At 38.5% G+C, this 18,647-nt stretch overlaps 1 protein-coding gene across 7 annotated transcripts in view; it reads right to left on the reverse strand.

The window, feature by feature from the left end:
• The window catches only part of NAA16 (N-alpha-acetyltransferase 16, NatA auxiliary subunit), a 71,276-nt gene that overhangs the window by 12,109 nt on the left and 40,520 nt on the right, over positions 1-18,647 (reverse strand). For 5 of the 7 annotated variants that reach the window (XM_054190336.1, XM_054190305.1, XM_054190295.1 and 2 more), the window contains 2 exons: positions 712-784; positions 303-472 (listed from right to left, as the gene is read on the reverse strand). In XM_054190336.1, the coding sequence (XP_054046311.1) occupies positions 303-472; positions 712-784 (243 nt within the window). Of the gene's footprint in view, positions 1-302; positions 473-711; positions 785-7,037; positions 7,078-14,180; positions 14,349-18,647 lie in introns of those variants that run through there. The other 2 variants (XR_008464724.1, XR_008464729.1) reach the window with 2 other exon arrangements.

The raw sequence follows: 18,647 nt of genomic DNA on the forward strand, positions 1-18,647 counted from the left end.
CCTGCTATTGACCAGCTCCTGAAATCTACAGCTACTGGTATTTCTCCCTCAGAAATAACAAAAGGCATTATTTATTGTTCGCTCCCCCCACCCCCAGATTTTTTCAGAATGACAATTCGCTGTAAGTTGCTTTGCAAAATCTAAACAAAAGGGTTTTCATTTTCTTACTGACAGAACAGTGCCCCAAAAGAAACCCACATGAAAACTGATGCCCATAACCATACTATCTACACATTCACACCAATTAGATGGGTTGGTTTTTTATAAACTAGATACTCTATGTGTCCAAATTAATTTCTTACCTTGTAAATTTTTGCTTTTAAATAGAATAGTTCTATTAATGTTGGAGTGCTAGCAATCGCAGCGTTAATGTAATCCAAGGCCAAAGAGCACTGGCCAAGTTTGTCAAAGTGCTGTGCCAGGAAATATCGAACCCAAAGCAGTGTTGTTGGGGGCTCTTTCTCTCCGTTTTCTGCAACAAAATGGAAAAAATTACAGTAACCAGTAAGGGTGAAGACTGCATTTGAAAAAACACACACAGAAAACAAAGCTTGGCAAATTCAGCAAATATTTGCTGTAATGCGTGCATTTGCTAGGACGTATTACAACTATTTTCTTGCTAAAAGTATCATCACTTCAACAGTTCTTGGTAACTGCCATAAACAGTACTGGTAATTACAGTGTAATTAATATAAGACAATGGAAACTTACCACATGTACTAAAAAGGTCACAAGTTTTCAATGAGGCTTCATAACCAGTAACAAGTTCTTGGATTGTAGAAACCTGCATATAAAGAGATGTCAACTTAAATTATGCTTTACTATCATGTTTACATAAATTAACACACTGAGAAAAAGTACTTGGCAAAATTAAAAATAGTATACCAAACCATAAAAACTTAATCTGGAAAAAAAACCTGGATGTATCCTCATATAGTTTACTTCACCTTTCACAAACTACCTTTGATCACTGTTTTTAACTGGTGACGTGGCAGGGAAACAGGTGTAATCTTTGGCAGTTTACGGCAGAAAGTAGTCAAGTACATTTGATCAGTATCCTTTTTAAATTGTATTTTGGAATTTTTAAGTTTCCAAACCAAGCCAACTGAAGAAAGGTGCTTTGGAAAAGACCCTGCATGGACCTCCCATAACAATGAAGGTACAGAAGAGACTTCTGTGGTTTCCTGGCAGGCTGATATGTACCATTAAAGATATTTTTTTTTGTTAAAAAGGTATTGCTGCCTAGAATACGGACTGCATCTTTTTGCATAAAAAAATCTACATATTGATTAATTTAAGGCTAATACTTTCTGAAATCAGACCTTGTCAACAATATTGTTGTTCATTCCAAGGGTCGAAGACTCAAAAGTCACCCACACAGTTCTGAATTCACACTACACAAGTCTGACATTTACAATACATACAAGTGTTATTATCTGTGCATGTCATAACAATGAACTAGTCCAATACCGGGTCTGTGGCTTACAAGTGCCACGTAGTATTTCTAAGCATTTATGAAAGGCTCAACCTGTTTTGTAGCTACGTTCCAAGTGTGCCTGCCATATCCACCAAGTAACCAGCCTCCTATGGAACACGAATAATACTAAAGAAAAAAAGAAAGAAACAGGATCTATGTATATATACCCAAAACACAGAAGGGATTTAAAAATTAAGATCTGACTGTAAGCATAGTAGGATAATGGCTACGTTCACCAATTAGGTGAAACCTATAGACAGTAAAAACCTAACACTTTAATGGTTGAAAGTAAGACAATCCTACATTAAAAAAAAAGCTGGCTGCAAGAGTAAAATAAAAAATATCATGGAGAGACATCAAAGTTTAAAAAAGCATGCATCCACTTCAAGATACACTTTGTGAGAGGAGGGGAAGGGAATAAATCTTGTTCTTGAAGATCAAAATATACAATTTGAAGGATACTACTTTATTTAACCTAATTCAACACAATAAGCAAGGAATGTCAAACATTTTCTTTCAAAGAGAGCAGAGAAAGTGACACACCCAAGTCACACACAGCCAGTGTAAATGTCTCAAAAGTGTAATAAAACGTATAAACACACACGCATTCTGGAAAGCTCTGGGCAAGTCTCCTAAGGAATGGTTTCTGGTAGCAAAATCTCAAATACAATAAAGTGTTACTAGACTTCAAATAACTACAGAGTGATAAAAGAACGTGAAGAAGTCACAAGTCAAAGGCAAATAAATGCATTAAGCTGTTCTCTGACTGCAGACAGCTATTTACTAAAAGAAACCTTCAACAACCTCAGAAGATCTTTGAAGATTCTCTTCTCTAAAATGAGTTTAAATGCAGAAGTAAGCACCTGCTTCAGGTAGCAGGCTTGCAGTGTGTACGTGCAACAGAGTAAGTGTTATTTCCTTGCTGCTTTTCACTGGAACTTCAAAGTGTTCCCAAAGTTATTCTCATCTGGCTGTTGGTAAACTCAAATTCCCTTGAGAGCAGCCAGACTGCAAATGAACTGTGTGTAAAGTGAGAAAGAGCCCTTCATTTCCTTAACAAACACCACTACCAAACTCTACATGTATTTTTTTTTTTCTCCACTAATGCACACTTGGAGTAATGGCTTCAGAGCTGGACAAAGACCATGCTACCACCAAAAAGAATGGTGCCACCACCTCCAAGCCACATGTGCCTGGTCCCTGCTTTGGGTGAGTGCTAGTGGCTGTAGCCAGGGTTACAAGTGATTTACGCCCTGCTCCACCCTCAGCGTACAGATGCCCAATTACTAGTTCCATCATCAGAGGGAGCTGGCAGTGAGGCAGTAAGAAAGCTGCTCTTCTTAGCTGGAGGGTCTTCAATCAGCTTACAGCACCAGTGAAATCATAGAATCACAGAATCTTCATGGTTGGAAAGGACCTTTGAGATCACTGAGTCCAACCATACACACACACCAAAAAAAAAAACCCAAAAAAGCCCCCAAACCCCCCCAAAAACCCAAACCACCACAAACAAACAACCTACAATCTCTGCCACTAGAGCATGCCCTGAAGTGCCACATCTACACGTTTCTTAAATACCTCTAGGGATGGTGACTGAACCACCTCCCTGGGCAGGCTGTTCCAGCGCCTGACCACTCTTTCAGTAAAGTAATCCTTCCTAATATCTAATCTAAACCTCCCCTGCCACAACTTCAGACCATTTCCTCTGGTCCTGTCATTATTCACCTGGGAGAAGAGGCCAACCCCCACCTCTCTCCAACCTCCTTTCAGGTAGCTGTAGAGGGCAATGAGGTCTCCCCTCAGCCTCCTCTTCTCCAAGCTAAACATGCCCAGCTCCCTCAGCCTCTCCTCATATGACCTGGTCTCCAGACCCCTCACCAGCCTGGTAGCTCTCCTCTGGACACGCTCCAGCACTTCAGTGTCCCTCTTGTACAGAGGGGCCCAGAACTGAACACAGCACTCGAGGCGAGGCCTCACCAGTGCCGAGTACAGAGGCACGGTCACTTCCCTGCTCCTGCTGGCCACGCTATTCCTGATACCAGCCAGAATGCTGTTGGCCTTCTTGGCCACCTGGGCACACTGCTGGCTCAAACCCTCTGATCCTGATGCGATGGAGAACACCACGCTGTATCGTGTTTTAAAAGATGCTGAGTTTTTCCAAATTCACTCTGCAGTGGTTTTGGCTTCTATATTCCCAGAAACTACACTGGAATTGTCATTCTGAAAACTACTTTGAACAATACATCTAGAAAAAAGTATTCTGTGATAGCAACAGCTACAAAAATCATGCAAACCAGGCAGGTAGGTTATTGCAGACATTTTTGATGTAAGTGACAGTATCTTTGTTTCTCATGACTACTCGGAATCTTCCTTCTCCCTTTTTATGCTTATGCTTCTGTGTCTTGCTAGTCATTTAGGAAAATAATTTCAGGTTCATGTGCTGCTTCAGGGAATAAATGATCTGGAAATATGAACCCTAATTTCTGTGTCCATATCAACTGCAAGTTTAGTAGTAAACTGTGTCTCTTGGATTTACTACCATTTATTATTTGTATTCTAGAGTCACCACTGTCATCTTTAAGACAATAATACTTGACTATTTCTAAACACTGCAGCATTCTTCATAAAGATCATGTGTTACAATTTCTAAAAATCAAGCCGAGGTACCTGGAAATATCATGATACTGACGATGAGTTACTTTAAAACGGTATTATTCGAGGAAAAAAGTTTCAGTTACTCCCTTGCCATGCATCTGAAAAAGCTTAAGGTATTACAAAAGCATAACTGAAGTCATCAGCAAATCTCAGGTTTTACAACAAGAACAGAGCCAATTCCAGAACTGGGGTCACCAGTTTCAGACAGCTCTTAAGTAATCAAAATTCAAACCTCTTCATAGGTCAACGACCTACAACCTACAACTTTAATTTCATTACAAAAGAACAATGAGCACGAATGCAAGAAGGGGGAAATGGGCTTTAGCCTTCCCCATTAGCACAGACAAGTGAAGTGCTTGTTTTCCCTCCTGTACCTTATGTCAAGATTAAAATTGCACATGCTCACAAACCAGTACAGATTCTTGTCAAGTGTAATAATCTTGAAAGTTAAGAAAGAATCTTCCACGCTCCTTATTACTTGAAACAAAGACTCCACAAAGGCCAGAACGGTCTTTTTTTTTTTTTCCATTTCTGTGCAGTTTGTTTCAATTGGAAATTATGGTTTCATAAGTAAATGCCTTAAATTAAGTATTTGCAAAATAAAAAAAGCAAGCAAAACTGAGACTGAAATAAATATAATGCATACACATCTTAATTTCTTTTTAAACTGTAAGCAACAGAAACCCAATTTACTTGAACCCCAATTCTGAATTACTTTTTCCTGTGAGCTTTAGGGTTTTTTTACTTATCTGATTATACTGAGAAATATTTTGTCTCCTCTTTTGTATGGGACAGCCTAAGTGAAGGTTACTGCTTTCCAGGTAAATGGCTGATGGCTAGAATTCTTTTGTCATGACTTGTAGCTGTTATGGTGGCACCTATGGGCCAGTCATTAAATGGCAATCTGTGCTGCATGCTATGCCATACACCAGGTGACTACTACCACATAAATTTTTCTTTAGACAAAGAGCAAAAGAGGATTGTTGAAGATATGAACAATAATATGGGGATCCAAAATGAGGTGTTAGTACTTCAGTAGGCTAAATCCTAGTTTGATTTTTTTTTTTTATGTACTCCATGTAGGAGGTAAGTTGAACGGAATGACAAAGGAATAAAAGAGAAAGGCAATACAGAAAGGTTTTTAAGAAACATATAACAAAGGTGAGGTGAAATATGCAATAAAAGATTAAATCAACACCCACTAGCACAAAGGAGGGATGCAAATTTTTCAAATAAAAGGCTAAAACTCTCTGGTTCATTACTATGGAAGTTAAATTACTACATTGATTGTATAACCTATTATTACAGCAGCTAGGCAAAATATTTTGTAATAGACTTCTGTTTCAACGACAACCTTCAAAACACTAATACTGCATTTCCTTCTTCAGTGAAACAACTGTAAGAAAAGGAACTGAATTATCAATACCAATCATACAGAAATACTGTAATGTACTATAAAGTGGTCAAACTTAAGCTGTGCCAATAGCTTTTTTTTTTCCCCAAGAATTCAGCTTGTTAATTTATCAGTCACAATTTAAGTATTTTTTTTAATTGCTGCCAGTATAAATCAGTAAGAAGGTACCAGCACTTCCAGTGCACAAATCGATTAAAAGCTACTGTAGGCAGTTTCAGAAGCAATCCATAGGTTTAACATTTGGCACAGGTTTCAGCCCCTGCCTTTTGAATTCCTGAGAACGTGTTCAGTATTATCTGCACTGTTCTCAAAGGCAAACAACCAAAAGGAACGGTTTGAATACTGCTACTGAGGTATAAAGTTTCAAGGTGCATTTATAAGGCTGCCCAAACAAGAAAATATGCTACTGGCCTGTAGATATAAATGCAATGGTCATCTTAAGTTAAGAAAGTTTAGTTACACATTAGTGCGGAAGAATCTTCAAGCAAATCCCATAAATACTTTAGAAAGATGTGCTCTGGTATGTTGTTTTATAAAAAGATTTAACTATTACAAAATTAATACACATTTACATTACTGAGACACAGGCAACGGATACATTATCTTGCCCTGAACACCATCAACAATGAAAAGGATAAAAAACAGTGCAGACGAGGAAAAAGACAGTAGACAAGAACAAATCACACATAACTTGGCACAAATATGTGCAGAGTGACATTAAAATCACTGAAATAGCCCATCACCATCATGCATCAAATGGATGACTTCTGGGAATTACCACACAGTAGGAGACTGACACTTTAGAAAACCACTTTGACTGTTTCCTTAGGAATGCCTAATAATCATACATACCAGAAGCTAAATATTTGCATGTTGTTGTTTTGCATTTGGGGGTGGGGTGGTGGTGGTTAGTGGTTTTGTTGGGGTTTTTTGTTTGGTTTGTTTTGTTGGGGTTTTTTGTTTTTTGTTTTTTTTTTTTTTTTTTTTGTTTTGGTTTTTTTAAGAGAAATGAAAATTATAACGACTAGCTATTCACAGTTTCGTATTGCATCCAGAATAATTTTAATTATTCCGTTACTTTAATGAGAGCAATTTTTTCTCCTGCTTCAAACACAGCTGCACAGTTCACTGCAACCCATTCCAAAACTGGTGTCTTTAAGAGGATGCTGCTGTCTCAGAAAATAGTCCAACCTCACCTCAGTGTCAAACCTACAAGCTTTCAAATTGTTCTTCAAATAGAATTCAATGGATCCTACAAGTTTGAGACCCCCATGACAGAGCTGGAGGGTTTTCCATGTGGGAACACTATGGTTAACTCCTTTCATAACCATCCACAAAGGGCTAGAGGAGAAAAATTAGACAACAGCTCTTCAGCTTACAGTAGGTGACCCAATGAGGCTTCTCTTACGAAACCTCGGGTATTTACTTCTCAGTAATTACAGCAGAAAGGTATTAAAAAAAAAAAAAATAGAACTATCACAAGAATCTCACCTACTCAGATTCATCTGTTTCAGAAAGCTCTTGAATTAAACTGTAAGAGAAAGATGACATAGAAGGATCATTCTATATTCAAAAGCCATCTAGAATGAGTACTTAGACTGGAAAAAACAAAGAGTACAAGTACAAACAAAGTACAATTGAATTTTGACTGTATTTCCTACCACCAGTATTGTAAAAGCTTTGAGTAAGAAAAGTATTCTTTATTCAGGGAAGTGGGGTGTAGTTGACTTTGTGACACCGCTTTTCCAGCACAGCATGAGAGACATCCACTGGAATTGCTAAGGATCCTTATGTCTGTGTGAGAAATCGAAAGATAGTTGTACTTTTCAAAATACCTAGAAAACATTTGCAAATTCTTTTGCTACAGAGTACCTAAAGGAAATTGCTGTTGTGCAACTTCAAAACACTCCTCATCATCCAGAAAAGATGGGATACCTAAAGACTGAATGACAAACTAAGCCTTTTCAACAGCAGCCCTGGCAAACTGTTTTCCCTGGGGCAGAAGAAAATCATGTTGACGTTAACAGATAAAGCCCTTGTGATCAAATTATTAAGAGTATCTTTCACAAGACAGAAAGAAGTATCCAGAACATACCCTGAGGCAATACCCTAAATGCTTCATGGGAAACAGAGAAGCAACAATAAAAACCAGTCCATAAGAGTGCTGTCAATACTTGAAGTCTTTGCTACAATGAGATGTTATTTAATAGAGACATAAGAAGGTGCTTACAACGTGCAGAAGCGCTATCAATCCACTCTGAAAGATATTTATGAATTTAGTACCGAATAAGTTAAGGCGGAAAAAAAAGAAAGCAGTTGCTGGCTCAGAGTTCTGGAGAAAGCCTTTGATGGCAACATTTTGAACAGCACTCGCAGCTGGTCTGTGGCACACAATACCAGTACTAAACCACACCTTTCTTGAGTTGCCTCCATTATCAGTCCATTTCTGAGACCGTGGTAATCATTCACACACACACACAAAACCAGCCAACACAGAGCTGAAAGCTGGGGAGCTGAACCCACAAAATAGGAATACCATAAAGAGTTGGTTCCTTGCTTTTCTTTTGATGCTACGCTCTCCACACCATTCTGAACAGAACCTTCCCCAGAAACAGTTTAGCACTAAAAAAAGCTCCAATACAATGACGGCACAAACAAGAACATCTTCTGAAGTAATATTTCTTGAACAATTTTGTTTCAAAACTCCCTTTGCTCACAGAGGCACCTTCCCAGCCTCCCTGAAAAGGGCTACTTTATTACTTGTGATGGAAGAGACAGACATACAGCTTGGCAAGGAACTGTACACCCTTCTCTATGCCCTTAGAGATGCTGTACAGGAGGATCCTGGGTTCAAAGCCAGCCTGAAGTCCCCATCTCTACAAATGCAGACACTTAGATGTGAACTTTGAGGCCCGAAAAATATTACAAGTGGTCAAAGAGGCACACTTCTGATCACCTATCGTATCTAGCACAGTCCCACCACATGATTAACGGTATTTCAATCCAGGACACTCTGACCATACCTTTCTGGATGGAAATACTGAAAAACGGAAGGAAGTTTCAAATAAAGATGCTGACAATGGAGTAAAAAAGCTCATAAATTCAATTAACTACATTGAGGGAAAAAAGGGTGGGGGGTTTACTACAGCCTAATGAAGACAAGAAGCATCTTCATCTATAGCCAAGAGGTGATTGGCATAAATCGAGATGTGCTTTTTAATCAAGGCAGCAAAGAACAGAGCACGCCAAACACATGAGCCAGCTGGCACACCGGCACAGCACAAAAGGTCTGAGTTCAGACTTTTACAGTGTATCCACACAGGGAGGTGTATATGGGCAGCCACCTAAAGAAGTGCTATTTCCTATGACTTACTATAAATTTAACTGAAAGAATATCTAAGATCACAACATTTATAAACTGACACAGTTCACAGAAGAACCAAAACACCTCTTCAGCAAGGCTCACACTGATTGATTTTTTTTTTAAAGCAATGTTCCTCCACTATTTAAAAAAGGTCCCCTACTTTAAACATAAGATATTGACACTCTGATTTATCAGTGTAAAACAGAAAAGGTGTAGGGTATGCAAATGAGTGAATATTTCCATTTTTACTCAAAGCAGCTATGCACTCACTTACTTGCAACAACTTCCTTAGTCTCCTTTGAAGAGTTTCTGCTCGACAACTTGTAGTATAGCGCATACAGATTTACCCCACCCAATGAGGTATGAACCACGGAACTAGCCCACAGAGACTATTCAAATAAATTACTCCAATTGTGAAAGGTTACTCAGCCTCATACGGAGAATTTCCATTGCACATTTTACTATGTGGCTAACATCTGAATGCAATAAAAAAAAATCACAATCCATTACAAATTATTTGACCACCTCATGCCATGCAAGTATAAACAGGAAAACATGACAAGCAGCCTTCTACTTAACACAAGTCTCCTTAAATTTCCTATGTATCTTTGACACATACAGATGCTAAGTATGTTTTTGTAAGAAGCTTTACTATTTTGTATAACACACAATGAAAGTGTTGCTTTGAAACTAACAGCAGTTCAGACATAGGTGCATCTATTTTTAAATTTATTCAGCTGAGCCATCAATACTCACTCCTGCTTCCCTAAGAAACGCACTGTTAAATGCGCGTGTATGCTTATGCATACACACGGCAAGACAAAAATCTGTCACTTGCAGTAAAACACACATCTATAAGGGAGGTTCCACAGTCTTTTTAAATTGACCTAAATGAGAGTCAACTGCCAAACAAAACAAAATAAAAATCAGTGGGTTTTCATTCAGATGTGTTCCTTGATCTAGTTCGCTAAGCAGCTGCACAGAACCTTGCAGTCCCTCTCAGTGGGAACCTAGGTATTCTACAGTCAACTTCAACTACCTGTAAAAACCCCTTTTTCCAAGTCATCTTGACCCAGCTAGTAGGAATTTTTTATTATTTACTTTTCTATAACGCTAATCCTATAGTATCATCGTTAGTCACTAACTTCAGCATTTCTCAGCACATAGTGGCTAAGCAGACATAATTCTCAGGAATTTCACCAAAGAGCTACCAATTTCACCAAAGAGACTGGCTAGCCACAAAGCATTAACTCTGCAGTACTGTATTTAAACAAAACAGAATTAAAAGCAAAAAACTAACCCACCCCACAACTTTGGAAAGTTATAGATTTCTTTGATCCCTGACCGTCTAAGAAATCAGTTACATGCTTTGTAAGCAGCAGAAAAAGTAGCCTTCTACTGGATATGTTTCTTTAGAGGTGGTCTACACTCAGAGGAAGTTCACGCATTTTGGTTTATTGTATATTTTCATAGAAAAAATGAGACATGAGCTTTATTAGCTTTTAGATTTTTCTTTACACTAGTTCATTACAACTAAACACCTCCATTAATGACTTGTAATCACTTTCAAACGCGAAATACATCCATTGCAGTGGCAGATACATTCAGAATTTAAAATTTGCTAAAAAGCAAGCATAACTAGGGCTCCTTTTTGCCCTGGCTTACGTTTTGAGGTGTGCCTTATGATACACGTCATTGCTAGTAAACTGCATGTCTTCCTGAACAGTACAGCTGCATTGCAGTAAGTTTGTGAGTAATCTGTGCTGACAACGTACGCCATCAAATCCTACTCTGATTTAGCATCTCAAGATAAAGCTAACTTAGCCTGTAAGTGAAGATTACTGTTGCTGTCTATTGCTGCTAGCACTGATAACAGCTACTCCTGAAATAAAACAGGTGATACTTTTTTCTAGTGTCAATACCACCAATGAACACACAGGCTATTTGAAATACTAAACTCCAGAAGAAAAAACTTCCTCCATTTATCTAAATGAGTTTAGTTTTTATTTGTCATTCAAAAAGTAACTTGTGACATGGTATTTTGTACATTTGCTCTGTTGAAACAGCTTGCTTTCTTTTTTAGGGCATGCTGTGTACAAGCATAATGAACTGGGAAGATTATAGTACAAGTGGCATTTGATAAACGTACCGATTGTTTTGTGATTTTGACTGAACCACACAACATTTCTAGTCACATGTGACTGCATTAACCAGTTTTTGTCTCGAACGTCTGCACTGGAAACATATTTTGTCCCATATATAACAGGTTTTGCACTTTGAGTTATTCTCAGAGGACAGAACTCTCAGCTAGGAGAAAGCTGCTCAGTACACCAGCTTTGCAGAGAGCTGACTACCCCAGCAGAATGGCAAATAAGTCACAACAAGAACATTCTTCATTAAAGAATTTACTGCTGCTTTGGAAAGGTCTAGCATGTGTATGTTTACACATTGAAAGCACAACTGCACAAGCTCCTTTGGAACTGTGCAACCATTATTAGAAATACGAGATCAGCCTCACGTTAAGAACTTGAAGTAAGATGACAATAAATACGAGAGACAGCCGTGAATTTTAAGTTCTTCAAATGTAACGAGTTGAATATTAAAACAACTCCTTAAAAGTTATTTTAAAGCAATAATCCTTGAATATCTTTATGAACAAACTGTTAGGCATCTATTTGAGATGGAAAAAAATGTAAGATTCATCCAGACTTGGAAATGAGGTCTTAACTTTGAGATTGCTGGGAACTGTCAGAATTGCTCAAGTCTTTTCCATAAAATGTAGCATCTTTCCATTCAGAAAATGATAAAAGTACAATTAATTAAATAATTTTTCAAATCCAACCACACATCTAGCTACATTATCTATATAATACAAAGTTTAACTTCCCTCAAAAACTGAAGGAAACCTCAAAGAAAATGTATATTGTCTACAGGTGCAGCAAATACACTGCCTATCGTAAAGCTACAGAACACTTACAAGTACGAACATTAGTGTTCAGCTGTATCAAAAATATAAACTGATTTTACTAGGATGTTCATATCAGATTTCTACATAGGATATCTTTTTTTGGAACTGAAAGCTACCTCAGACTAGCAATTTACAAAACTGCCAGTGAGAAGTTACACAATTTAGAAGACTTTTGTTCAGCAACCCAGTGTTCAGTAGGACAACATCATCACAGACAGAACAGGCTGTCCCAGGAAAACTCTCCCACAGTAGTGAAGCTGTAAAACGTACAACACAAAATTAAAATAAAAACCTATGGACTGCACAAAAGGCTAATAAAGGCTTGATTGAGTTTCTTTTCTGATTTTATGCTTCCAAACACTGATCTTTCACTGCATTTTCAAAATAAACTATAGACATTTCACATGCCAGCCTACTACTGAAGCCTGCCTGTAACTTAGAGAAGCCCACTCATTTATCTGCTGTTTCTGATTACAAAGATAGATCTCTAGAAAAAGCACATTGCTTAAATGTATTAGACATTTTTCATCTAGGAATTAGCCCAAAAGGATAAACAGACCATAAATGGGGTATTATTTTTCCCCAGACGTACCGTCACAGACATGACAGAGCCTTATGAAACACTCTTAAAGTTACATAGTGATAAATCGGAAAGTTCTGCTATGATAGCCCTTCATATGGAGGACTGAGACCTCACCCCAAATTAATCTACACTTAATAGTGAACTGAAAATATCTGATAAGTTAAAAAACCTGACATTTTCTTCATATCAGTGTAATACAGAAGAAGAAAAACAATACTAAAATTCAGAAATGACCGGCTAGCTCAGATTTACTGTTCCAACAGCAGTCACATGCCTGAATTACACTAAAGACGTCAGGTTGTAAGGTACAAATCAAGGAGCTGCCCTAAAGTGACAGAAATACAGATACTAAACAACACAACGTGAAGTTTTTTTGTTACTTATTTTTTCCTGAAGAGTGTTTGCCTCATTTAACATATACCAGAGTATGAATGAAATGGGAAAGAAACAGGGTAACGTAGTAAAGTAGTGACACCCACGAAACAGATTTTTTGCTTTCATTTTCCTATTGCCTTAAAACATCCAGAACCAGATTTTCTAACATGCTGAGCATTCCGCATCAGCTGAGGTCAGGGAATGCTTCTGAAGATGAACATCCCAACATCCCATAAACCATAACTCTTGAGCTATATGCTCAATGCCTGCAGAATTTGGCCTTGACATCTTACTGCCTGTGACGTATGGATAATACTTCCCCTCTTTATTGTACTGTGTCAAGACTAATAACTTGCGAGACGTGACATAAACCACAGCATATGAGAAAACTGCCAAACAAAGGATTTGTATTATACCACAGTGTGCAAACACACTCAGAAAAATAGTATTCTTCATTTTAGAGCACTTGACTTTCCAGTGTTACTATTACTCCTAACGATCAAGCCATAAAACTGTTGGCACAATGGAGTAAGTTAGCAACAGCAGTACAAGTTTGTACTGAAAGTTTTAAGACACTCATAATACAAATTCAGAGCAAACAAACGCGCTAAGACAGCACAAAAGAAAACAAATAGTTTCATATGAGGAGACCATCAACAGGAGCAACTACCAGCAGAGTTGCTGAAAGCATTTCTTGTGGGTCTTCAGATGGGTAACTGGAGCAGTTATTCCCAATATAGACCACTCAAGACTAAAAAAGCTCTCTTGATAAAGTAGTTTGTAAGTCAGCTGCTACATTGGTTGGCTCTTGGTTTACATGTTACCTCAGGGACCCGAATTCTCAGCCATCATGTTTTACACTACCCATTCTTATTACAGAGTGGAAGCATCCTACCCTGGCAGTACCCGCAATGAAGTTTCTCATCCTTCTCCTTCCTCCACTTACTTTAACATAATTTCCTTACTCCTCCTCAAGCTACAGTTATATAGCAGACATACTATCTTTTGCTATGAATGTACCAGTTGTTAACCAGATCCTGAGCAAGTCCACTTACCAGATTTCCCCTCCTGGAATTTTAACTCAAAGACACTACTTTCTAAAATTTGAATGAACAAAAGGCTGTCCTTGGTTGATCTTACAGCATTATTTCTTCTTAAAATGACTCCTAGCCGAACTAATGTTTTTTACTTCCTTATGAAAGCCACCAATAGTTCACAGAGGGCATCTAACTACAAAAACAGTTGCAACTTGCTTTAAATTCCTTTAGCTTTACACATCAAGGAGGGGAAAATGCCTTCTTTCCTGAAAGGGTTAAAGAAAGATCTTCACTGGAGACAGCCTACCTTCCTGTGTAGACAGTCTTACACCTTTTTTTGAGACTGTTGTTTCTGATGTTTCTTCCAGTCAGACATTTTCTCTCATCCAGTATTTCCTCACAGTCTCCATGTTTTTAGTTACTCAGAAAAAGGGCACATGTGCACTAATGTCGAGCTTCAATGGAATCAACGCACCTGCAACACAATCGACGCAAACCTTGATGTTGACTAATTGAAGATCTTCACTCTTTGGATTTTTATCTCATGGGCACAGAGACCAGCACGTATGGGGAACGAAAGAGTATTTCTGAATATTGCTCAAGTACAAAGAGAACTTTTTTTGGGTAGGTGAGGGTAGCATTTCAAGATCCTTCTCTTGTGAGGAACAATAAGAAATAAGGCTGTTCACAGTTACTTCTAATACATCTGGACAGCAGCTTACAGAATGTGAACATTACTATATCCCATACAATTGCTTATACCTCAGGTTATCAGCTTCCAGAAGAAACATTCTACCAAAAGCCAGAGCTACATTCACCCTGAACAGTAACTTTGCATGAACAACTCATAATAACGCAGCGGTACTCCTAAACACAAGACTTTGCTTCTTGAATATGCAAAGACTACAGCTTTTTGCCAACAGAATACGTATTGTGTCAACTGTGTGAATTTTATTATTATATCAACATGATGAACGTAGTTCTAATAGCCAAGTATACTTGCTATTTAGAAATTAAAAGAAGCCTGATAAAAAAATTTAATAAGCCTCCATGCTATATAGCAGGCTTTTTAAATTAAAGGTTTAGCATTATAGAAAACTCAAGGAGAATGGCTACTTTGCTGATACCCATTTTTTAATAATAACAAACTTCAAAACTAAAGCACTAAGCAAAGAATAAAAACTGTAAAACCACTTGTAGCATAAAAGAAGAAAAGCCCAGTGGCTAGATAGTAAGTCTCCTATACCCAAGAAAAGGATTAAGACACCCATACCAAAGTATTTAATGTACACACATACTGTATTGTGTTGAGACATTTTCCTTGTAAATGCTCTGGGGCTTAGCATGTAAATAAAACACATATTCAGTCACATTTCAAAACCTTTCATTTACACAGCAGTAAAGTGGTTATTCCAAAAGGCTCCACAAATCACAAAAAATGAAACTTTTCATGCTATTTTAGAAGTATCAACCGTAAGTAAAAAAAATTCCACTATATTCACATTTTTTAAAGCCACGTCTTGTTTAGATAACACTTCAAAGTTCTAGAGGAAAGCAGGATATCTTGTTAGTGAAAAAAACTCAAAACACAAACTCACAAGTTTCCTTATGTAGGGTGAAGCTGCCTTTTTATTATAGCCTCCTCTGATATCCTCCCATGTATCTCACTTGCTTATAATGAACTCATTTTAGTTAAACTGTCACCTACAATTCTTACTACTTAGTCCATGGTTAAAAGTGAAAAGACGACAAATGCACTTTAAAATGCAAATTACCTCCACAGTATGCTTATGAATTGATGATGCAGAAGCTTAGTATTCTATGGCAAGATCAAGAAAATCAAGTGGATAAATCTCCAAAAGCAGTATGAGAAGTACATGTTTTAAATAACGTTCTTAAAAGAAACTACTTTTTTCCAGAAAAAACTGCAGTTCTTCAAAACACACTATCAACATTGCCCCCACTACACACAAACACCTCTTTCGTAGCATGTGATTTTTTTTCTAAATTATGCCAGTGGATTTTTCAGGGAAGGACAGCTAGTGTTTTTAATTTTCATATGTTCAATCCAGCCATCTTTTAGAGATTGCCACTGCAGAAATGGTTTGTTGAGCAGCTGCGCTTTTAGCTAAACAGCGCAACGTATTAAGGGAACCCAAAATGAGTACAAATTTAAAGCTGTACAGATTCAGAAACTGGTACTCAAACACCTGCGCTGTTCTTTCAGCAAAAGTGGCAACTGAAGGACAAGGGTGGAATGGACAATTGGGAACGTGAACCACTCTGTCCATGAGTCAGGGCCTTTAGATAATCCATTCTGAATTGCATGACACACGCACGCTCACGCATCAGTTCCCTGAGCAGCATCATCTGCTGGAGTCGTACAGATTCTGTGCCCATTATTCTCACCTTCAACACACAGAGTATACAAAGACCATGAACTTTTCTGGCGCAGAATTTACATAAATCAGAACTCCAAAATGAAGATGACAGATCGTGGGACTTGCATTATCACATCTCATAGAGCAGCCTACTTTAGGGTAAAAGGCCACTGAAGAGTAGAAGGCGGCAATAGGTACTCGGGATAGTGAGTATAAATAACAGTCGTTAAAAATTGAAGTACTGATCTCCAAAATACAGCACCTCATTTAAAGCCTAGCATGTGGCGTTTGTGAAGCATTAAAAACAACAGCTGCACTGAGCACCTCCCAACAGTTGTGCATTAACACAGGGCGTCGAAAGTGAGAGCACAGCATGCTGCGATCCCACCGCTGTCACATCAATAACATTACAAACATCAGCAGGTTTGCTGGACCAGACTGTTTCCATCAGCAGGCAACTACTCAAGTTGAACGTGAGCTATCTGACCTGAGAAATAACCTGGACACAACTACGAGTTTCCTAGAATTTTATCAGTATCTCCACTTTACCAACTAGATAAGGGCAAACTCAACTTCAGTGAACAGCTACATCAACAGCTTGGCCAACTGACTGCTAATTTCTAGGAAGTTCAAGAGCTAGGAAGCTCTTTCTCTTTACGTGAGACTACAAGCAGATGATCAGTGACAAAACACCAAATGCAAAATTATTACATTGTCTATTAGAATTTGCACTGTGGAACACCGCAGAAATAAACAGGGATGCCATATGTGCCACTTAAAGAGCTTCAAAATCAAGAATGATGGATGGAGGACTACACTGAAATAATGATTAGATCCCTTCATATCTATAGATAGCGTCCTCAGCTTAACCCCACTTCACTCTTGAATAAACAACCTGCTCTTTTGGAAAGTCCCTACCCTGAAGCAGCAATTACAGATGCTTCACTTGACACATGGTGAACCATGCATGTACTCACATTTAACCTAATACTGAGGCAAGTCTGCAGTAATTCACCTCTGTGTGAGGTTAATCCATTTCTAAAAGGCAGATTCTGCAACAAGTGCCTGGTTTTGCCTGTATGAATGGTCTGAGAAGGAAGAAGCAAGAAATTCTAGGAACTGATTAGGAGGGCTATGCTGGCAAACAGATATAAAAATCACAAAGATTCCAAATCACAGTATCCAGATTAGGGATCTCAATGCTTCTGTATATAGACACATATATATATAGGCATGTCCATCTTTATTGTGCCTTTCCACATGGCTTGCTATAGGATCTCAGTGTTGCCAGACTTGCATAAAACACGTTTGCCCCAATACTGAAGTAGCAGTCGTAGACTAGCTTGTTGGCTAGCAAGTCAACTCTACAAGCTGGTCCTAGACTTGAAGGTGAAACCCAGTAAGAAGATACTATCACAGAATGATCAAGGTTGGAAGAGACCTCTACTGACCGGCTAGTCCAACCCCCCCTTTAAAGAACAGGGTCAGCTGGAGCAGGTTACTCCTGGCCACGTCCAGTCACATTTTGACTACCTCCAAGGATGACAATTCCACTACCTCTCCGAGCAACCTGCTCCCATGTTTGACAGCCCCCATGATAAAAGCATCTTTTCTTTTGCTCAAATATTCTCTTATATTTCAAATTGTGCTCATAATATCTTGTCTGTTCACTGGGCACCACTGAGAAGCAGCTAGCTGTCTTTTTGCACTCTTGCCTTCAGGTATTTATACATGTAAAGTTCCAGCTGAGCCTTCTCTTCTCCAGGCTAACCAATTCTAGCTCTCAGCCTCTCCTCATGTGCCAAACACTCCAGTCCCTTCATCAACTGTCTCTAGACTCTTTCCAATACGTCCATGTAGCTCTCATACAGGGGAACCCAGAACTAGCTCAGTTTTGTGTCATCTGCAAGGTTGTTGAGGGGTACACTCTGCCCCATCAACCAAGTCACTAACGAAGATGTTATATATTATTGGCCCCAGTATTAACTGCATGGGGACACTAGTTGCACTTCATGCTGCTGATCACAACACTGAGCCTGGCAGTTCAGTCAGTTTTCAGTCCACCTTACTGTCTACTAAGCTGTACTTTAACAGTTTGTTTGTGTTATGGGAGACAGTGTCAAAATCCTTGCTGAAGTCCAGATAAACAGTATCAACTGCTCTCCCCTTGTCCACCGAGGTAGTAACTTTGTCATAGAAGGCTATCGAGTTAGCGAGGCATGGCTTGCCCTTCGTAAATCCATCCTACCTACTCCCAGCCACACTTTGTCCTCTGTGTGTTTGGTAATCGTTTCCAGGATTATTTGCTCTGTTAACTTCACAAGGATTGAGATTAAGCTCTGTTGATTTCACAAGGCCCATAACCTCCTCAGATCCTCCTTTTTGTACTTCAT

This window comes from Rissa tridactyla, chromosome 1 (assembly GCF_028500815.1).
Source record: "Rissa tridactyla isolate bRisTri1 chromosome 1, bRisTri1.patW.cur.20221130, whole genome shotgun sequence".
Taxonomy (NCBI): domain Eukaryota; kingdom Metazoa; phylum Chordata; class Aves; order Charadriiformes; family Laridae; genus Rissa; species Rissa tridactyla.